This window comes from Podarcis filfolensis, assembly GCF_964270895.1.
Source record: "Podarcis filfolensis genome assembly, chromosome: 15".
Classification (NCBI taxonomy): Eukaryota; Metazoa; Chordata; class Lepidosauria; order Squamata; family Lacertidae; genus Podarcis; species Podarcis filfolensis.
In genome coordinates this window covers 16,815,045-16,838,197 of record NC_139618.1, presented here as the reverse complement: position 1 = coordinate 16,838,197, position 23,153 = coordinate 16,815,045, and the positions used below count along the sequence as shown (strand labels likewise).

At 47.2% G+C, this 23,153-nt stretch overlaps 1 protein-coding gene across 1 annotated transcript in view; it reads right to left on the bottom strand.

Moving 5' to 3' along the window:
* KCNJ5 (potassium inwardly rectifying channel subfamily J member 5) overlaps positions 1 to 18,219 on the bottom strand; it is a 36,683-nt gene extending 18,464 nt beyond the window's left edge. The window contains exons 1-3 of the mRNA XM_083588853.1: positions 17,788 to 18,219; positions 7,236 to 7,378; positions 4,716 to 5,662 (exon numbers count right to left, since the gene is read on the bottom strand). Of these exons, the coding sequence (XP_083444979.1) occupies positions 4,716 to 5,662; positions 7,236 to 7,267 (979 nt within the window). The 5' untranslated portion in view covers positions 7,268 to 7,378; positions 17,788 to 18,219. The remainder of the gene's footprint in view (positions 1 to 4,715; positions 5,663 to 7,235; positions 7,379 to 17,787) is intronic.
* Between the last annotated feature and the right edge of the window lie 4,934 nt (positions 18,220 to 23,153).

Genomic DNA, 23,153 nt, shown 5'->3' with positions numbered 1-23,153 from the left:
AGGTGAAATCCAGCCTGCTCCCACCTTCCTGTGCTCAGCCACAGCAACTATGACTGACAGGGGAGCAGACAGAGGCAGCTGCTGTGAAAACACAGGGCGACCTTTCCCTGCGCTGTCGAGTGACCTTTCTGGTTGTTGTTTGCTGATGCCTTCCAACCTAGGCAAAGCCAGTTTTTATTGCATTACTCTGGAATATTCCCAGAACCTCTTAAGTACATTTTGAGCACCCCCAGTTTCACAGGGTATGAAGAGCAGGTGCTGGCCAGACACATCAAGGTAAGTCGGATACATTCACTGAAACTCGTTTCCTGCTCAAATTACTGGCTCCGTTGTGTGGATTTGGGGCCAAATCATTGCTTTTCAGGAGTCCCAGTGGCAAGCACTGAAAAGTGAGCCCATGGTGGGTTCTCGGTCTGTGACAAAGCACTGCCCACTTGCCAGCACAGCTTGGGGAAGTGGTGCAATCCTGCACACACACACACACACACACACACACACACACACCTGTGATGCTATGACCTGGCTGGCTCTGTTTAGTGCAGCTTCCTTTGTTACTATGGACCCCGACAACAATTAATTATTTCAGAATAACTAATTCAATAGATGTGGCAGAGCCTGGGTTTCTCTTCCTACAAGCCCAGGTTAAATCCACAGCAACTCTGGTAAAAGGATCTCAGCGGGAATTGGGATAAATCTGTTGCTAGAGTCAACCAGGTGGAGCACCTGCTTGCAGACATAAGATCACAGTTTCAACCTCCAGCATCTCTAGAGGGAGACTCTAAAACCTGGGAGAGCTGCTGCCAGTCTGTGTAGACAACACTAACATAGCTTCCTATGTTCTTTAAATGAAGTCTGTGCAGACATTTGTCTGAATTGCTGATGGCTCCATGTGAATCAAGAAGAAATGGAGTTCCTATCTCCCAATAGCCCGTGTATAATAATAATAATAATAATAATAATAATAATAATAATAATTTATTATTTATACCCCGCCCATCTGGCTGCGTTTCCCCAGCCACTCTGGGTGGCTTCCAACAGAACGTTAAAATACAATGGTCTGTTAAACATTAAAAGCTTCCCTAAACAGGGCTGCCTTCAGATGTCTTCCAGAAGTCTGGTAGCTGTTCTCTTTGACAGCTGGTGGGAGGGCATTCCACAGGGCAGGTGCCACTACTGAGAAGGCCCTCTGCCTGGTTCCCTGTAACTTGGCTTCTCACAGTGAGGGAACCGCCAGAAGGCCCTCAGCGCTGGACCTCAGTGTCCGGGCAGAACGATGGGGGTGGAGACGCTCCTTCAGGTATACTGGACTGAGGCCGTATAGCATGGCTTTCTGGAGAAAAACTTCATGCCCCATAATTCTGGCCATTAGGTCCAAAAATGCCATGCTTGCAGACTTAAGAGAATTAGAAGAATCTGTGGGAAACCTGCAAGCAGGATTCAAGCGCAAGAGCCCTCTCCTTTCCTGCGGTGTCTAGCAACTGATATTCAAAAGCATTGAGGCCTCCAACTGTGGAGGCAGAGCATAGCCAATATGGCTAGTGACTATCAGTAGTCCCCTCCTCCTCCATGAATTTGTCTAATCCTCTTTTAAAGCTGTCCAGGTTGGCTGCCATCACTGTCTCATTTCAACTTTCTGGCCTGAAGTGTGTTTGTGCACACACACACACACACACACACACACACACACACACACATATCTACAGCTGGCCCATATTTTCTCCTGTACCAAGTCCAGCATCCGTCTTGTCTCAGGTGTGCCCAATCACTTCCCAGCTGGGTGAGCTTCCCTGAGCCAACCCTGAATTCCCCCACTGGGGCTTAATTAACACTGAAAGTTTTGTTTTCCCGGCTGGCTGGACCAGGCCCTTGCTGCAGATTTTTTTTAATCAAAGGATGCCTGTGAGCTTCTCTGCAGAAGATGGTTAAATACCTCAGAAGACCAGAACCAACACAACCTTATTAAAACACAGCGCAGGTCACACTGCTCTCAGCGCTGCTACGAATTCAAAGCCACCCCACACTGGCAGATTAAAAGTTCCTTCTTTCTATAAATATTGAAAATCTAAATGACAGAAGGTTCAGGAAAGAGTCTAAGTGGAGAAGGCCCACAGCTTTGTGGTATAGCATCTGCTTTGCATGCAGGAAGCCTCAAACTCATTCCCTAGCAGTCAATTAAATTAGCATTTCCAAAACCAGGTTCCCTCCAGATGTTTTGAACTACCCTCGCAATCTCAGCCCATAATCTAGCCATGATGGAGTCCAGTGATAACAGGACAGTCCCATGTTGGGTGGAACTGAGCAGGGGCGGAGCTACCTGACCCGGCACCCGGAGTGGCGCGGGGGCGAGGCTAGCTGGCCTGTGGGGGCGGGGCTAGCTGTCCACATGGTGAGCATCGCTAGCTGACCGCCGCCTGCGCAGCAAGTGCGGGGCACCACTAGCCACCCACAGCAGCAGCATCCCTAGCGGCCCACCACCCACACAGTGAGCATTCGGGGGCGCCGTCCACACAGCGATGTCACCTGCCTTCACGGCTGACACCTGGTGCGGACTGACACCTGGTGCGCACCCCCCGCACCCTCCTTCCTCCACCAGTGGGACTGAGGTAGGTAGCAGGAGATGAGAGAGACCTTTGCCAGAGATCCACTCAGAGTAGAAAACACTGGCCTTTAAGGACAAACCGCTTGGCTCATTATAATGCTGTTTCCTATAAGCGAAGTCCATGGAGTACAGTGGTACCTCTGGTTACGTACTTAATTTGTTCCAGAGGTCCGTTCTTAACCTGAAACTGTTCTTAACCTGAGGTACCACTTTAGCTAATGGGGCCTCCCGCTGCCACCGCACGATTTCTGTTCTCATCCTGAAGCAAAGTTCTTAACCTGAGGTACTATTTCTGGTTTAGCAGAGTCTGTAACCTGAAGTGTATGTAACCTGAAGCGTACATAACCCGAGGTACCACTGTATCAGGGAAGGGAGACCTGTGGGGCCCTCCAGATGTTGTTGGACTACAACTCCCATTGTCCATGACCATTGGCAGGGGCTGATGGGAGCTGGAGTCCAACAACTTCCGGAGGGCCACAGGTTCTCAATCCCTAAAGGAGATAAATCAGGTTTCTGCAGACCATTCTCAGCTTTAGTCCAGAAAGGTGGATTGTGCCTGAAGGAACTATCATCAGTGCTTTGGTTTTTTTGAACAACAGAGAGAGCCATTAAATCCTTAATGCAGATAGATCTATCAAAGACACAACACATGACATGTTTTCTCTGTTGTATGGCAAATTTTTGGGCTTATCCTTCGGCTTATCCTTATCCACACTTCCAGGCACAGGTCCAAAATTTCCAGGTCCGTGTCTGAGCAATTTTTTGGGGTCCCACTGCTTTCCCTAGGAAAATCCACTGTTTACCATTGAATCGGAACAAATGGCAATTGTAGAAATGTGGCTGATCCCCAAGAGATGAGAACACACAAGAATCATGAAAAGTTGTAAACAACTTAATTCTGCTGAGAGCAGACACAATAAGGTCATGTTCCGTAATTTCAGTGGGTCTTCTTTGAGGAGGACTAACATTCAATATAAGCCCAAGTTTCATAAGGTTGTATCCAACTAGGTTCTACTCAGAGTAGATGCATCAGAGGTGCCAGCTTCTCCAGAGGACTGGTGTGTGTGTGTGTGTGTGTGACATGACATCAGGACGCAAGGAGCCAGGGAACGGAGCCAAACACCCACACAAAGTTGAGGGGACCCAGCCTCCTTAAAAAATACATTTGGGGGGGCCGAAGCTGCCTCGGCCTCAGGGAGTCGGTGCCTGTGAGACTCATTAACATTAAATTAAGTTGGTCACACCCATTATGTTCACTGGGTCTACTCTGAGTAAGACTAACTTTGATTGCAAGCCACAGAAATACAGAATCCAGCCACTTGCTTCATTTGTGAGATCTAGGATCTGCACATGCAAACTCGAAAATGAGCAATTATTTGAGAATTTTAACATTTGTTTTGGTTTGATGACTAACTCTGTTCCAGTCATTGCTCATGTATACTTTAAAGTGAAGCAGGTTAAAATGCATGTGACACGCATGAACACTGTGGCTTTTGTGTGCAGTTATTCACACTCCTGAGTTCAATTAAAATATACTGGCTGGGATACCTTGGTCTCTTCAGTGAAATATGAGGTTGTGACTTCAGGCCAGGATTTGGGGGCCCATTGGATGCAGGTTCCCATTCAACAGAATGGGCAGGAGGAACCCCTCAAACAGCAGGACTGGCTTGCCACATTTTGAAGTAAGTGAAGGAATACAGATTACCATCTGAGTCCTCCTCCACCCAATAAACTATCATGAGGTCAAATCCTAAAATTATTTATCTGTTCCAAACCACTACTCACCAGACCAATTTAGTTAATTTAGTCATTACTTTTGTGCATGCAGAGCTGTTTTATTCCCCCATAACTTTCAGGTATTGTACGACAATATGGAATGGGAGCGTGGCTGAATGTGAGATACCCATCCTGTGACACCCATCCTGGACCATTCCTCTCCTAGTCTGCTATTTACCGGTAGATGAGCAATGATCAGCACAAGGATTTGCCTAACCTCTCTGTGCCTTACAGGTCTTGAGTTTCTGTCCAACACACCTGAATAACACATCATTTAGAAACATGTTTGACATTGGCAAGGGTTAGCAATGACAGAACAAATATCAGGCATATAGCTTACCAGTTGCTTCCACCATCCCCTCCAAAATGACCACGATTTCAAACTCCTCTTTCTCCAGCTGGGCACGGGACATCTCCCAGAAGGGGCTCTTCTCGTTGATTTCGTGGGAGATGATGAGAGGGGAGACCAGAAAGAGCCTGTCGTCCCCTGTGTCAAACCCCACGTTGATGTCCGTTTGGTTTAGAGGGATGAACTCCCCTTCTTTGGTCTGTTTGGATTTGATCAGTTTTGCTCTGATGGAAGCCTCCACTATGTGGGAATTCCTCAGGTCCCCAACCCGGAACATGAGACACAGCTTCTCGTCCCTGATGGATATCACAGCATTGTTGGAAAACATGAGGGTCTCCGCTCTCTTTTTGGGCTGGCTGATCTTTACAAACATGCACCCTACCATGAACGCGTTGACTATGGAGCCCAGGATGGCCTGGACCAAAAGCAGAATGATGCCTTCTGGACATTTCTCAGTGATCACTCGATGGCCGTACCCAATGGTGGTCTCCGTCTCAATAGAGAACAGAAATGCTGAAACAAACCCGCTGAGATTGTCGACACAAGGGATCCAGTCTTCGTCTTCTGCGTGATCCAGGTCTCCTCGGATATAAGCAATGAGCCACCAAATGAAACCAAAAAACAGCCAGGTGATGGTGTAGACCATGGTGAAGACAAGGAGGTTGAAGCGCCATTTGAGGTCCACCAAGGTGGTGAAAAGGTCACTGAGATATCGGTAGGTCTCCTGGACATTCCCATGGTGCACATTGCACTTGCCGCTTTTCTCCATGTAGCGCTGGCGTGGCTTCTTGATCTCTGCTGCCAGGAGACGCGTTCGGTCAGTGGCGATGGGAACATCATCCCGGACTTGCTTGGGAATCTTCTTATGCTCTCTTGGAGTAACGCCAATTTCCATGTCCTGGTTCATGAAGATTCTAGAATCTCCAGCCATGGTTGGGCTACAGCAAAGAACAAGAAACAGAAGATGAGATCAAAACAACTCTCCTGAACACATGTGAGGTTGCTCTATCTGAAGTACACTAGATAGTCCTTTTTGCAGCTTTTTGAAAAAGCACATAATTCAGCTGCCATATAAAATGTTAACCGCATAGAAGGGTCCTTCCTGTTGCAGTGCCTAAGCTATGGAATGTTCTTCCCAGGTAAGCTCACCTGGTGCTTAGTCTGTTGGTAGGTGAAGACATTTTAAGATTAGCCTTAAGGATCTGTGTCTGCATTATGCTGTAATGACTGGTGGCACCAGGGTTGCTTGCTGAAATATGAGATGCCCCATCAGCATTGGCATACCACCAGCTACTGAATACACACACCTGTTTAAACATTTCCCAGAACTGGCTTTCTTGTTTTAATTGTTTGTTTTAGTGTATATTTTAATTAAGGGTGCTTTCATGACCTAATGGACTGTTACTGTGTATTTTAATAATGTATTGATTTTATAAACCACTTAAATGACATCTGGGTGGAGCCAGAGTCAAATATGTGCAGAGCTGTGCCATTTTAAAAATTTTGTTCATTAAAGCATAGACACTCTGCTCATCCGACAGCTATCATTACTTTTGCCTGGACACAAATGAATTGTGTTTGTTAGATAACAACACAGAGGTGCAAATTATTTGTCAGATCTTCTCAGGGACCATCTCCAACAAACCAGGGGTCTTTTGCAGATACTTCATCTGTTAATGGAAGCCCTTTGTGGTAGAAAACAGAAAAAGAAGAACCTGCCAGAAAACCTATCATTGAGCTTCAGACAAAGGAAGGATTCCCTGCAGAGAACGTGCTCACCACCTCCTCTGTACATGAAAGAGAGAAGACAGCAGTAGGCTTCCTGATGCCCATACATTGCAAATCCTATTAAACCCTAACCAATGCTGTTAATTCTCTATCTTTGATCTTTTTGTGGCTTTATGGATAGAGTAAGATGAAGCAATGTGATTAGGGAGATGAGCCCTGGGGAAAGCGAAAGTCTAAATCAAGGAGCAGCTGAAGAAAATTCTCTGTAATCTTTGCAAGTCACTTTGAGACTTCCTTGATGGTCAAAAGTCACACTTACATTCTTGCAAACTGCTTAGCGGTTTCCTTATATCCAAGAAGTATATCCATTTTGCCAAATAAAAAAGTAAGTAAATATTGAAGTTGATAAATTACCCAATTCATTAATGTTAACTAACTAACTAACTAATGTTGGATCCAAACTCTGACACTGAATTGCCCACATTGAATTCCATAAGATTTACCTCTGCGCAGACATGGTGAGCTTTTACTAACAAATTAACTTATAAGTGCCAATCAATATAAGGAGATCCCTGCTGGATCTGGCCAAAGAGGGCCCATCTAGTCCAACATTCTTTCGTCCCAGTGGCCAACCGGATGCTTTGGGGAAGTCCACAAGAAAGATTTGAGGGCAAGAGCACTCTCCCCACTTGTCATTCCCACCTTGGCTTCCACAGAAGAAGTCTAAGTCTCTGAGTTAGCCCAGTGAAGTTCACTCAAGTACATCTGTCACACAGTCCTTACCTCAGCATGAGAGGCAGTGTGGCACCAGACATAAGAGGTTGGCTTTGATCCTGGGAGCCCTGCGTTCAAATTCCATCTCACGCATGAACCTTCGAGGCAGGCTTGGCATCATCACCATTTCTCTGTCAGCCTCCACATTCCGGCTGCAAAGATAAGAGCAAAGCAAAGAATGTGCATGACTTGGGGCAGTTTCTCTTAAAGCAGGGGGTGAGGAATCTCAGGCCCAGGAGCCAAACGTGGCCCTTCAGAGCTTTCTATCAGGTCCTCAGGTCTCTCCACAGGCCATACCCCTTGCTAGTCCATACCCCTTCCCCTCCTCCACATCCTCCTTGACTGCTTTTGTGGGTCCAGAATACAACTGTGAACTGGCATGATGTCCCTTGCTTGGATGGAGGAATCATAGAACTGTAGAATTGGAAGAGATCTCAGGGGTCATCTTGTCTAACCCCATGCATGTGGCCCCTGGAAGGCTGTCCATGAGCAAATGCGGCCCTCTGGCTGCAAAAGCTTCCCTGTCCCTGTGCTAAGCAAGTTGGCTTCTCTGTGCTCCAAGGGAACGTCTAGGTGAGTTTATAATACTTAGCCTTTTGCACACAAAAATCATCATAATCAAACCTTTATTGACATCACTTACAAACATTCAGAATAAATAGGCCAGCACAATCTTGTCGCCATTTCAACAATACAGTCATTTGCCAAAGGGAAGAAGAGGAGGCGAGCACTCTATTTCACCTCTGTGGGTCTCCAGCAAGCGCAGGATCCTGCAGCATACTTCAGCGACAAAAAATCAAATAGAGGAACTTAGCTACTGTCTTGGTGAGCTCCTGATCTTTCCCCTGTAATAAGAAGCGTATGACCTCTGTTTCTGGTTTTCATACTGGGATACATAGATGGTCTAAAAATTGTTGGCGGAGATCAACATACATTTTACATTTAAGGTCCATGTGAACTAGAGTTTCCACCAGGTGAGCATCGCATGGGCAGATCCTATCTCCTTCTGCCATACCTGCAAACCTACCCCAAAGGAGGTTAGAAGGATTAGAATTGAACCTAGCCAGCGAAAAAGCCCTTCTTTCTTGCGGGTTAAACAAAAATTGTAAATAATTAAGGTTAAATTCCTGCACCAGAGAGAGTTGAAAATAAAGAGGGGAACATGTTTTTTCCACAGCTGAGATTAGTTCCTGGTGATCTATGTCCCGCAGCCTAGTTTCTAGCATGGCCTTGGCGACTGCACATAAAAATGATAGGAGTATAAACTAGTGCAAAATAAAGTGCTGTCCGCCTTCAGATGGGAAGCGGTGAAACTGCAAGGACTGGGTGTCACAGAGGGGTGATATGATAGCCATGTTCAAATATATAAAAGGATGTCACATAGAGGAGGGAGAAAGGTTGTTTTCTGCTGCTCCAGAGAAGCGGACACGGAGCAATGGATCCAAACTACAAGAAAGAAGATTCCACCTAAACATTAGGAAGAACTTCCTGACAGTAAGAGCTGTTCGACAGTGGAATTTGCTGCCAAGGAGTGTGGTGGAGTCTCCTTCTTTGGAGGTCTTTAAGCAGAGGCTTGACAACCATATGTCAGGAGTGCTCTGATGGTGTTTCCTGCTTGGCAGGGGGTTGGACTCGATGGCCCTTGTGGTCTCTTCCAACTCTATGATTCTATGATTCTATTCTATGATTCTAGAGCGTGTGAAGAATTCATTCTGACAATTCCTTTCTTTTCTTAAGACACACATCTTTCTTAAGCACAAAGATTTATTGACTGTGCTGCAGAGTACTTTGTAGTCAAAGGAAAGTTAAAACATTTGCAAGGACAACGTGACGTAGTGCATGTGCCGAAAACCACACTTTGAGGGCCGTCTTCTTCTTCTTCTAAATACAAACCATAATGAAAGTTCAGAAACAGCAAAGCCAGCTGACCATATAATTTTATTTTGACCTTCCATCTTCCTGATCTGGAAATTGGTTAGGAGAAAAACGTTCAGTTCTGGATAGTTGGCAACTCTAAATACAGTGGTACCTCAGGTTAAGAACTTAATTCGTTCTGGAGGTCTGTTCTTAACCTGAAACTGTTCTTAACCTGAAGCACCACTTTAGCTAATGGGGCCTCCCACAGCTGTCGTGCCGCCAGAGCACGATTTCTGTTCTCATCCTGAAGCAAAGTTCTTAACCCAAGGTACTATTTCTGGGTTAGCGGAGTCTGTAACCTGAAGTGTCTGTAACCTGAGGTACCACTGTATTGCTGAGTGGCCTGTGGCCATTAAGGGCATTGTGCTGGATGGAATCTCTCTCTCTCTCTGTGTGTGAGTGTGTAAAATCAAAGAGTTGGATATTGACCTTGGAGATCATAGAATCATATGAGTGGAGTGTTAGAAGAAACCCCCAAGGATCACCGAGTCCAATCTCCTGCAACATAGGAATCATGGCGAAAGAATCCCTGACATTCTGGATCATCTAGTTCAACCTGCTGCTCAGTCTAGGAGCGCAACTTCAGCATCTCTGGCAAAAGGCCCCTCAACTCCCTCAAAGGAGAGCCCCCTCTTCTTGAGGCCCTTCCTGTTCCTCTGTTGAACAGCCCTTCCAATTAGGAAGTGTCTCTAAACGTTCAGCCAAAATCTGCTCCTTTGCCATTTCCACCCCCTTATCCCAGACTGCTGCTTTCTTGGGTTTTATTATTTAAAGGTCACCTTTAAGAGCTGCAAACAATTCATCAAATGCATCCCCCCCTCCTGCTGTGCCCTCCTTGCTGAAGCTTCTTTGGAGCAGGGATTTGACCTGCACTCTGTCTTTGCGTGAGGAAAAGGATTCCCCGAAGCCCCTGTTCGGCTGCTCCCTTTGGGCCTCGGAGATCCTTCCTTTCTGCCAACCTTTGTTCCGCCTGTCTCTGTGCTCAAACGCAGCTTCCCCTCCCCTGTGGCTGCTTATTACGGGGAAACATTAGTAGCACAAAAGCCGACTTTCAGGGAATCTCATTTATCATTATTGATCTTTTCATTTAGGAACTCCTGACAACTTAATGTGTCGTGCGAAAACAATTTTGCTGTTGCATCTGGTTAGCCTACACCGCAATATTATTATTATTATTATTATTATTATTATTATTATTATTATTATTATTATTATTATTTCTCAGGAAGCACAGAGCAAGACAAGCAATGGAGTGCTCTCTGCAGCACGACAAAATGGATCCCTACATGTCTTCCCCACCTTCTGGGAGTAATTCCCATTCAAAATGTAATCTGGGCTCAGTGCAGAAGTAATGAAAATTGCATTTCATCTTCTGTGGTTTTTGTTACCTTGGCATGAACACTTCCGAACAGCAGAGAGGGGAATTAATGCCGGCTCACAATGGAATCCTTTAAGGGCTGCTGATGAGATGCCCACCTCCAGAAGTACAAAGGGAACTGATGGAGGAGACTTACTTAGCAAAGCAGCCAGGTAGCCTCTCTGTCTCTGACAATGGGACTCCAGCGGCTGGCAGCTGGGCTCCTCATCTTCCTCTTGGAAACACTGCGATGATGGAGGGAAATTGGGGCAGTGGAAGGAGGGAGCATTCCGTGCTTTCTCCATTAGCTTTGGGGGAAAGCATCGGGGCTCTCAGAAAGCTTTCCACTCTATACAGCCCTGCTCTGGCTCTGCAGTCAGAGGCAGCAATGCCTCTGAATGCCCATTTCTGGAAACCCCAGGAGGGGAGAGGGTTTCTGTGCCCCACTTGTGGGCTCCCCACTGGGGCATCTGGTTGGCAACTGTGAGAACAGGATACTGGATTAGATACACCCCTCCTTAGATGGGCCAGATCCAGCAAGGCTGTTCTTAGGTTTGTACGTACTGGCTGAAATACAGTTTCCTGTCTTTTAAACAGAATGATTGGATTAAAACAATACATCAATTTTCCGTGAGAGCTGGGCAGGCAGTGGGCCAATTCAGAAGCCAAGAAGTCACACAAACTTAGACAGAGATGTCCATTTCTTTCTCTGATTTGATTTTGATGTAGTTCGGTTTTTTTAAATTTTTATCCTGCTTCACCTCGGGTGGAGAACTGGCCAGAACAGTTTAGAACGCAAAGTGGAGCAGAAATAGCAGGATTAAATCCCTGCATGTGTGTCGTAGTGGTGTGTGTGTGGGGGGGGGGTGACATTAAAAATACTGGTTAAAACCACTCTGCTTGCCCCTACTCAAATCCTGGCTGTCAAAAAGCTGCCTTGAGCAACAAGAAGAAGAGTTTGGATTTGATATCCCGCTTTATCGCTACCTGAAGGAGTCTCAAAGTGGCTAACATTCTCCTCTCCCTTCCTCCCCCACAACAAACACTCTGTGAGGTGAGTGGGGCTGAGAGACTTCAAAGAAGTGTGACTAGCCCAAGGTCACCCAGCAGCTGCATGTGGAGGAGCGGGGAAGCGAACCCCGTTCACCAGATTACGAGTCTACCGCTCTTAACCACTATGCCACACTGGCTCACAAGATGGTCCTACTGCCTTGTTCCCTAACTTGGTGCTTAGGACGCTCCAGATGCTTTGGACTACAATTCCCATCAGCCCCTGGGGGGTGGGATCCCTTGGCAGGAGGGATGGGAAGACCTGTCTGTTTTGGTTCTCTCAGTTTCCCATCACCACCCCCATTGATTCAGCTCTCCACATTTGTGCCACAATTTTTGAATTTCCATTTTTTAATACCCCGAGGAAAATTCTTTAGAACAAATCTCCCTTAAGTAAGCACATTTTTGTACGCAGGGAATCTGTTCCACCATCAAACAGCACTTGTTGTCAGAAAGTTATTCCTGATGTTTAGTCGAAATCTCATTTCTTGTAACTTGCAGCTGTTGGTTCAGGTCCTACCCTCTGGAGCAGGAGAAAACAAGCTTGCCCCTGCTCCAATATCTTGGGTAATTCTGAGAAATTCTTGGAGGATAAGGCTATAAATGGTTACTAGCCATGATGCCTGTGTTCTCCCTATATTATTATTATTATTATTATTATTATTATTATTATTATACCACTGTATACCCACAGGTCTCAGGGCGGTTTACAGAATAAAATCAAAATATAAAACCACAAAATCCATAACCAAAATAAAAACAACAACCCAATAACCTCCCCCCCCAACCCCACATTTTAAAAGGGCATAGGATGTCAATCCAATCAACCAATGGCCTGGTTAAAAAGGAACGTTTATGGTGCATAATGAAGGTGTCAGGTGAACTTCCCTGGGGAGAGCATTCCACAGATAGGGAGCCACTGCAGAGAAGGCCCCGTTCTTGTGTTGCCATACTATACTGAAATAGTTAGTATGTCTCTGCATGCCAGTTGTCGGGAATCCCAAGCAGAGAAGGCACTGTTCACTCAAATCCTACTTGCTGGATTTCCATGATGGGCATCTAGTTGGCCTCTATGTGACCAGGATACTGGACTAGATTTAACAGGTCTTTTCCTGTTTCCTTGATGCTTGCATAACTACTTTTTTTAGAAGGCACGATTTGGCTGAAGCTGGGATGAGGAAGCCCCTGACAATTTTAAGCACTGTCCCTAAGCAGAACATGTCATGGTGGTTCACTTACGCAGGCATGAATGAGGGACCCTAAGGCTTGCTTGTTCCGGGTAGGAGAGGCCAAAACCTTCTCCCAAGACCTGACTTTCATTTATTTACTTCATAAAATGCATTCACCACTTGATTGCAAAACAAACTCAATGAGAATAAAACAATAAAATCATCAGTGAACACATTAAAAATAAAATCAGCAACAAATGAAAGACAGATGAAAGCATATGTCAATGTTCTACATGTCTGGATAGGCGTGCCTAAGTGACAAAATTTTTTAGCAGGTGCCAAAAATGAGTACAGGGAAGGCTCCAAAGTGTAAAAGATTAAAAGATTGATTTCTTACAAAGGTGGCACCTGTAACAGTGAGAGCCAAGTAATCAAATGGGCATATACAGGATAAGGTCAGGGCTTTTTTTCAGCAGGAGCTCAGCTCTGCCACCTCTCATGTGGGAACCATTGCCATTCTCAGAGAACAAGGGAGAAGTTCATAATGAGCTCCAGCACCTCTTTTTCTAGAAAAATAGCACTGAATATGGTGATCTCTCAGGTAAGCTGGTTAAGGGCTTTTTGCAGTGTGTGTGCAAGGAAATGTGTGACAGAAGCACTGCTGACTGGCGGCGGCAGCGATGGTAGTGGAAGAGTTAAAGAGAGAAACTCCAATATTACCATTTCTAAGCATAAATGCCAGTGTTAGTGGTGCTACCAAGCGCAGTAATTAACAAATGCTTTTCTCTATATAAACCAGACAGCGATCCAGCCGGAATAATGAGGCCAGCTACTTGACCTGCCCTCTGTAGAGTTTAATTAGTTCCAAGTCCAAGGTTCTCAGTATCAGAATGGCAATGCAAAGCTCCCCAAATCTGCATCTCCTCGCCCCCGTACATCAATATTTGCAGCGCACTTGCTGATTGATGCCATCTCACTGTTTACACGTTAGGGGTATAATTAAAACAAAATCATAGACCAGGAATAAATCTTTTCAAAGAACGGGGAGGATGCAATAATAAGGAGACTGTCAATTCTTGTTCCAAGGGAGTTAAGGGCACAGAATCTCATGAATGGAATTATCAGACAGATCACTGGATTATGGGACTGGGGAGGCCCTGAATCTCAGGGGTAGAGCATTTGCATGCAGAAGGTCCCAGGTTCAATCCCTGACATCTCCAGGTATGGCTTAGAGACACACACACACACACACACACCACCTGTAAGCTGAAAGATCCACTCCCAGTGAACGCAGGCCAAGGGGGGCCAGCCCCATCTAACACAGCCAATGGTCAGGCATAATGGGAACTGTTGTCCAAAACATCTGGACCATATTGGCTGCCCCATCTGTCACTCCACAACTGCCACAACTATGGCTGGAGCCAACAGGGATTATAATACAAACAGAGAAAAAACTCCTGTCACCTCAGAATCACCATGCCCAGTGCAGTTTTCATTCATCCCTGGAGTTGCATTTATCAAGCACAGAAAAATCAAGTGGTGTGCAAACCTCTCCCAGGACTTCACTAATTCTCTCTCTCTCTCTCTCATACACACACACACACACACACGGGGGGGGGGGTAAGGTTGAGATTTAACACCTGTCACTCACCAATCCCATTCACAATTATCATACCATCAAACATTTCTCCGATGAAAATAGGGGCATCCTATTTGAAGAAATGGAAATGACTCCTTCAGGCAAGGCATAGTGAAACTATGGAATTCCCTCCCTTGGGAGGCAGTGATGACCAATAACCTAGATGTCTTTAAATGAGGATTAGGCCAAGTCATGGAGGAGAAGCCTATTGATGGCTACTAACCATCGTGGCTATGCTATGCCTTCACAGGTGGAGGCCATAAAGCTCCTGCATTCTAGTTGCTGGAAACCATGGGAGGAGAGAGAGAGAGAGAGAGAGAGAGAGAGCGCACTCTTGTGCTTGAATCCTGCTTGCTGGTTTCCAAATGGGACATCTGGTTGGTCACTTTTCAAGGATGCAGAATGTAAAAGGTCCACTGGAGCGGATTCAGGTCTCCAGAGGGAAAATGGAACAACCTAAAGCAGGGGTTGGGAGCTTCAGACCTGGGGGCCAAATGTGCCCCACCCTACAGTCTCTCCATTGAACTCTTGGAACTTTCTTCAGGCCACGCCCTCTACCTAAGCCACACCTCTCTCTGACCTTTCTTTGCACCATCCTTTGTCCTGGAGATGGTCTCTCTCTCTCTCTCTCTCTCTCTCTCTCTGTCTGTCTGTCTGTGTGTGTGTGTGTGTGTAGAAAGAAACCTCTGGTTTTGCACAGCTGGATTGCAGCATCACCACAAAGATGAAAGTTGCATCTGCTTGTTTTTGCCTTTGGATCCTGCAGCCACAGGCATGCATCTTCCACCACACCCCCTTCCATAAGGGAATGCAGTTCCTGGGCTGAAGCAAGTCCCACTCGCCTGGCCTGAAGTGACCCCCCTTCTGCATCCATACACATTCACAATCCATTAGGATATTTTCCTGCACAAGCCTCATTGCAGCAAATGCAACCTGCTCAGGTCTTTCATTCATTTCAGCAGGACTTGCACAGTAGAATGTCCTTGGGGATCGCCCACTGGTGAGCTTACCTTGCCCTCTGCTGGGAGACAGCGGGCACCCAGGCCCCGCCTCCTTCACTGGCCAGGTCTCAGAGGCGGGAGGCATCAGCTCCTGTCTCTATATTGAGCACGCAGGACAGAGTTTTGCCCTTAAGTTCCTGGCACATGCCAGCCCAGTCAAGCCAGGTCCAGCGGCGGCGTGCCAGCACTGACCTCTGGCTCAGATTGATTCAAACTTCACTGACTTGCAGTCAGTTTTTTGGCCTCGGTTTTGCCAGGGAGAGAGTGACTTCTGCAGCAGTGGAAAGTTTAGATGGCCTGAACGGTGACATTGTTTGTCCGCACGACTAGGTCTTGCTGGAATTTAACAAAATGACTTTTTCATTTGGCTTTGTGAACATCAACAGCAAGAAGAAGTGTTTAGTGGTATTGATGTATAGCATGACATGACCACCCCCAAAATGAGAAATCCCTGCCCCTAAAAGCTTGCAATCAAAGTCTAGGCAAAGACATACTAGATATGATAACTGGGTCTTGTCCAGTCACAATGGCTGCATGTGCAGCATATATTTAAAGCATATGGCTTTCCCCAAACAATTCTGGGAACTGTACACTGAGCTACAATTCCTAGCACCCTTGCACCCTTAACAATGTAGAGTTCCCAGGTAAGCCCCATCCCACAAGATGTGGCACACACACACCATTTGAATGACAATGCCCATCAACTTTGGGGGCCCTGGCCCCCTCAAATATTTTATGGGGGGCAAAGAGACCTCCACCCCTAGCAGTTGGCTCCTGTGCTACCTCCCCTGCTTCTCAGCTGAGCTCTGAGCCTCACCTGGAAGACCTATAGTTAGCTGGGAATCTTTGGGGAAGGGAATGGGGGGCGGGCTCAGCTCCCTTGACCTTGGACCCCTCTCCCCTCTAAAAATTGGAACTCCCCCTTTTATACACGACTGGTTTAAAGAAACAGGACTGCTGCCACCTCATCGAAGTTTGGCCCCTTGTGGGGAAGGAAAGAGAGAGGGAAGGAAAAGATGAAGGAGCAAAACAAAAGTCTCCTGGGATAAATACGAGCAAAGAATGTGGACATGGGTTTAGACTTCAGTTCAACAGCCTTCCTTCCCCAACCTGAGGCCCTCCAGATGTTTCAGACTGCACTTCCCATCAGCCCCAGCCAGCAAGGGAGCTGATGGCAGCTGTAGCCCCAAACACCAGAGGGCACCAGGTTGGGTTAAACCAAAGGCATCCTGGGAAAGGTGAGTTCTCAGGAGTGCTTGGGAGGAAGGAATGTAAGGAAAGCCCTTCCTGGAACCCCAACGTGGTGCCAGCTGCCATCATGGGAGCTCAGTCACAGGCCTCCTGATGAGTCCTTGGCTGAAGGGGGTTTGAATCCAGGTCTTTCCAACTCACATTCTGTAGTCCTGTGAGATCACAATGGCTCCCACTGCCTCTGACACCCATCTGCTCACTTCAAACACACACACTCTACGTTCCCAACACTTTTTCCAATCCATTTCATCCATGGGATCAGTCGCATTGTTGGAGCGAGATGCATGTCTGTTTTGAAATGGAAGTCACTTGGAGACCTTCTTAGGTAGCAAGCAACGAACAAGTTGAATTATTATTATTATTATTAAGCAGTTAGTTCCCAAATCATCTCTTATGCAAGCAGAAAAGCAGAGCCCTGCTGGATCCTGCCAACATTCACCAGGGCTCGGAGTCTGGTTCCAACTCTGCCCCATAGGCAGGGCACAAAGGTGATGCTTCTCCCCACTGAATGTCATAAGCACTTTGTATTCAAAGCATATACGGCACCTGGAGATCCCCCTTAGCTATCCTCCAAGACTCATCTGATCCAGCCTTCTCCAACCTTGCGCTCTCGAAATGCTGTTGGGCTACAACTCTCCTCGTTCCTGACTAGTACTGGCCATTGTCACACCTTGTGCTAACAAGTCCCTGCTGTTCTTTACAGCTTACAGTCTCCTTTTCTTAAAATGCAACATTTCTGAGGCTGAAATGCGTGCCTCGGGGGTGCATTTCCAACTACACAGCGGTTTAGTTCCAAACCCATCTTTCTTCATTGGACCCTCCTTATTAATTTGCCCTCCTTGCCACACACACAGGGCCAGCATCCGAAACAACTTCGTGATACTTTTGCATCATTTGGGCCCTGCTAGTTTCCACAATGGAGCAGAACTCCCCACACCCACCCACCCACCCACCCACCCGAAACTTAGCTTGCTTTTACGGGTTCCCCATATGTCCTCAGGCAAGCAGGGAGCTGTGTGGGTAGGATTGTCCTCTCCTGGGCTTCTCCCTCTCCCCAAACGGCTGCCACTTGCCTGCTCTGAGAACTTCCCAGCCCCTCCTCAGCCAAAGGAAGAGAGAGAGAGAGAGAGAGAGAGAGAGAAATCAATCAAGAGCGAGAGAAAGGAAGGCAACTTACTTGCAAATGGTGGTGCCTCGTGTGGCTCTCCGGGGTCAGCCGGTGGTACCAAGGCTGGGAGGAAGGGGGCAGCCGCTCCTACATTTGCCCAGTCCATGCCATCATCACCACTTGCTTGCACGCTGGCGAGCTCTCGGCCATGCTAAGGAGCCTCCTCGTCTCACCTCCTGCTTGCTACAACAAAAGATGCATAGAGGAGCCACGCAGCTCCTGTCTCCCCTCCTTCTCAGCCACCTCTGCCTTCTGCTACCTGCCCCTCCCCACCCCTCCCCAGCTGCCACTTTGACTTGTTAAATTTCCCTCTCCATGCCTCCTGCTTCTGCTTCCTCTCTTCCTCTCCCTCTCTCTTTCTCTCTGTGTATAGTACAAATGACTTATCTGGGTAATATAGCTATTTAAAGGGGTGGAGGGGAGGGGAGGGGAGGCGAGGCGAGGAGGGAGGTTGATCCATGTGATCAGAGCATCATCTGTACTGAATGAGCAGGAAGGGGAAAGGAGGAGGGAGAGAGGAGAGGTTTGTGTGCCAAGACTGTGCCTTTCAGAGGCTGCACGGAGGAGGAGGACGGCCGATGTGGGGCGCGGAGAGATTGCGGGGTGGGCGAGAGATTAAACCTCAGTCGCCTTGAGAAAACACAGATGCCCGTTCTCTCCCTGTCAAGGCTGCCTGGCTGACAGTTCTGTATCTCTCATTCCAAGCGCACAGCAAGAGAGCGTGAGAGGAGATATCTGCCTCTCTGAACTGGGCTTCCTATTTCTTTCCTCGGCAGATGCATCTCCAGAAAGCAGCGGCAGCGGGCAGAGGAAATGCTGGAGACAGGGACATGGTGGGTGTTTACACATCCGTTTCTGCAAACAAACAGACAGACAGACAGACAAGCCACCCACCAAAGGGAAGGAAGGGTTCAAGGGTGGAACTCAGAAGGGAAGAGGTGGCGGAGGTGGTGTTGTCTGTGCTGTGACCAGGCAAATCCAAGGAGGCTACGTTGCTGTATTTATTAGTTGCCCAATTAGCTGCTCAGCATCCTCTGGGCGGCCTGCACAGTGTCTAGTAATACTGACAAAACCCCACCGTGCAAAATGCAATTCCGAAAAGCAGCCTCCCAACGGTCTGTGTAAAAAATAAGAAAACATCATATACAATCACAGCTTCAACACTTCAGAGGTAAAGCAATTGCAGGAGGGTTATATTTTAAAGGCCTGCGAGAATTTTTTAAAAAATGTTTTCTCCTGGTGCTGAAACAACATTACAGAAGGCATCAGGCAAACCTCTTGGGGGAGGGCCTTCCACAAATGAGGGGCCACCACTAAGAAGGTCCTCTGTCTAGTGGTCATCTGCCATATCTTTGTTGGGGGGGGGCACAGGTGGGTGTGTAGGGGAAGCGGCTGTCTGTCAGATAGTATGGCTCCCAGGCCGTAAAGAGCTTTAGAGGTCAAAACAACGGTTACTTATTGGGCTCAGAAATGGATGTCAAGAAACTGGCATCATGTGCTCATAAGGCCCAGGTTCAGTCAGTACGCTTGCTGTGGTATTCTGCACCAGTTACAGTTTCTGAAGTGTTTTGGAGGGTGCAATGCATTACAATCATCTCAGCGGGAAGAGAGAGCTTTGTTAGGTTGTTGGGGGTTGTGCTTGGATACGCTCCAAGCATTATAGCGCACTGGCTCTCAAGAGACGTATCAAAGCAGTTCTGTAGGGCTTGGAGGTACATCCAAAGCTGATGGGGATGCATGACTATTTGTTCATGTGGCACCCTCAATGTGGGCCTTTATCATGTACAAGAGGAGAGGTAACGCACTGTCGGGTTATGAGGCAAGTGGAGGAGAGTAAGAGGAATGAGGGTGGCGGGGGAAGAGGAGAGCAGGAAGAGCAGGATGTGGGTGGAAGAGGAGGAGGGTGTGCGGGTGGAGAGCCAACAATCACAATGAAATCCCCAAAGGTTGCATTATACTGATACAAGTGGGACGTACAACAAAACCATGGAGTGTGGAGTGCTCGTCTTCAGGAGTCCAGACACCGCCTTCTCCGGATACTCTATTCCATTCCCCTTTCCACTTAGCTTCCTCCTACAGCCGGTTAGCATTCCTTATAGAATTGTAGAGTTGGAAGGGGACCCAAAGGTCATCTAGTTCAACCCCCGGCAATGCAGGAATCTTTTGCCCAAGACTGAGCTGTCCCAGCTTTAAAAAACACACATTGTCCTTTGAGCCGGAATTGAACCAGCTACCTACGGATGATGATTTCAAACATTCTACAGTCCTCCGCTCTACCAGCTGAGCTATTTACTGGGCTGTTTTTGCTGTCCATCAGGTCACCCTATCTACCTACTTACCTACCTAAGTACCTACCTTCTCTTGCCCTTCTTTTCTGTGTGTGTGCATGCCAACTGAACTTCCCAAACAATGGCACACACTCCTAAACATAAGAAATAGAGAGAATGATCAAAGAAGACAATCTAGGGTAATTTTATGGCTCATTTTTTTTTAAAAAAAGAAAATGTTTCCTCTGTTCTGTACAGGATCAGGCATCCGATTCCCGCCCCCACCCCCCCACCTTCGAGGCATACCTAATGAGCCATGTTGTCACTCTTGATGTCCATGTTTATCTGCTCCATTAAAAAGCAAATGACAAATTACCTCCTCCAGGAGTCAAACTTAAATATATGAACGTGAGCACTTTCTTCGGTTTTTCGCCTTAAGCAGCTCCGTGCATCATTAGGGATGATTTGAACAGGGTCTCTAAGCCAAGGATGTCTCTCAAAATTGGCAGGAGGCTCTGACATGCATTGCCTGAACCTCTGCAGGCTTCCTCGGAAGCAAGGGCCACCCTGCTGGGCAGGGTATACTTCTAGATAAACGTACAGAGGGTTGCAACCGGAATGTCGGACTCTTCTTTCCCATCCATGTTCTCACCTTGTGTGCCTTTCAAAATGTCCCATGGTTGGAGAAAAGGATGGCATCTTTTTCCATTATTCAATCCTGTTCACCTCGTCTAGTCTGTTGGCTTTAGCCAGCTGGCCTCAGATGCTTGGCTCCTACTCTCTATTCTCAGCTTTTGCTTGTGTTGCCAACCTCAAATTCTGCCAAACCTTTCCTGGCAGCCGAAGCAGAGATGTTTTCCTTTGCTATAGGTACTGTTTGTGTGTACAAATGTGAGACAATATGGAAAAGTATGGATCCAGGTGCTCAGAGCACCTCTTGTTGTAAATAAAAACCTAGCAGATATCAGTAGTGTGGGAAGAAGCCCAACCTTTAGGCCAGGGAAGGGGGACTTGTGGGTCTCTAGGTGCTGTTGGACTCCATCTCCCATCAGACCCAGGCAGCATGGGCAATGGGCAAGGGGTGATGGGAGTTGGAGTCCAGCAACATCCAGAGGGCCACAGATTCTCCAACCCTGCTCTAGAATCTCCTCTGTAGAGCTTGTTAGAAACCAAAGACCTACATCAAGAGATGAGGATCTGGGCAGGGCTCTCCACATGCCAGTGGACTCCAACTCCCATCAGTCTCTGCATGGCCAGTGGTCACAGCTGCTGTCCAGCAATATCCAAGGGCCACAGTCTCCCTGTCCCTGCCAGTTAGCATGTGGAACTTTAGAGAAGAGGCTGGTGGGAGGTGACATAATAGAAGTTTATGAAATGATGCCTGGCCTGGAGAAAGTGGATAGAGAAAAGTCTCTCCCCCCTTTCTTTCATAACACTAGAACTCACAGATATCCCATGAAGCTGAATGTTGGAAGATTCAGGACAGATGGAAGAAAGTCCTTCTTCACGCAGAGCATAGTTAGACTGTGGAACTCACTGCCACAGGAGGCAGTGATGTTCCCCACCCTAGATGGCTTTAGAAAAGCACAGGATAAATTCATGGAGAAGAAGGCTGATAACTTCTAGCCATGGTGGCTCTGCTCTGCTTCCATAGTCAGGGGCAGTAATGCTTCTGAATATCAGCTGCTGAAAAACCACAGGTGGGGCTGGCGGGCTCAGGCTCTGCTTGTGGGTTTTCCAGTGGGGCATCTGGATGGCCACTGTGAGAACAGGATGCTAGTCTGGCTAGGCCATTGGCCTGATCCAGCAGGCTCTTCTTCAGTTCTCCTGCTCCATGTGTGCAGCAGACTGATGGAGGCATCCAGCGCCATGTCCCAATGATTAATAGCACTTTCCAGTCCCTCTCACAGCTTAAGGACAGCGAATTTAAGTTTGCAAAACTGCCACCAGAGATTGGTTAACTCTTCTCTCTGATGTCATGCAGTTCCAAACAAAGGAGAGTCGCGTGAAAAATGAAACCTTGTGTGCTGCTGTTCAAATGATAACTCTTTTCATCTGGCTTGCCTCCCACAGCTAAGCAATTAGGTGATAAATCAGAACAGTCAATGATATCACCACAATAGCCATTTCCCAATAATCAAGCAATTGCTGCATTTGGCCCTTTGACTTTCTCATCCCTATTCTTCAATGGCATCTCCTTGCACTGAATCCATCTCTCCTATCTATGCCGTTCTTGGGTCCTGGGCAACTTGCTTCGTTCACTGTAGGGTGCCTCAGGAGTTTTGATTGGCAGGAATTGCAATGCTGGGCTTAGATTTAGGCTTAAAAGAACAGAGCTGGAAGGGATCCTGAGGATCATCTAGTCCAATCTGCAGCTGTCCCATATGGGGATCAAACCAGGGATGCGGGTGGTGCTGTGGTATAAACTACCGAGTCTTTGGGGCTTGCCGATTGTAAGGTCGGCAGTTTGAATCTGCACAGCGGGGTAAGCTCCCGTTGCTCTGTCCCATCTCCTGCCAACCTAGCAGTTTGAAAGCATACCACCACGAGTAAATAAATAGGTACTGCTGTGGCAGGAAAGTAAACGGCATTTCCGTGCACTCTGGTTTCCATCACGGTGTTCCGTTGTGCCAGAAGCGGTTTAGTCATGCTGGCCACATGACCTGGAAAAGCTGTCTGTGGACAAATGCTGTCTCCCTCAGCCTGAAAGTGGAGATGAGCGCTGCATCCCATAGTCAAATGTGACTGGACTTAACCGTTCAGGTGTCCTTTGCCTTTACTGAACCTGCAACCATCGTGTTTTCAGCACCATGCTCTAGCCAACTGAGCTGTGCAGTTTGACTGGGTGATGGGCATTATTGGCTCTAAATGTCAGCTCATTTAACTTTAATTCAATAAATGCCAACCTCTTTAACCAATTCATAGCTCCCAGGAATGGTATTTGAGATCTGTATGGAAAGGATGTGCTCAACTACTGAACCAAAACCCTTTCCTGGAAGCCATGTTCATGGTCTATAGATCAGGGTTGAGGAGCCCTTTTCCAGCCCAAGGGACACACTCAATTCCAAGGGTCCTATGACAGTGGTTGGCAGTCCAAGAAGCAATTTT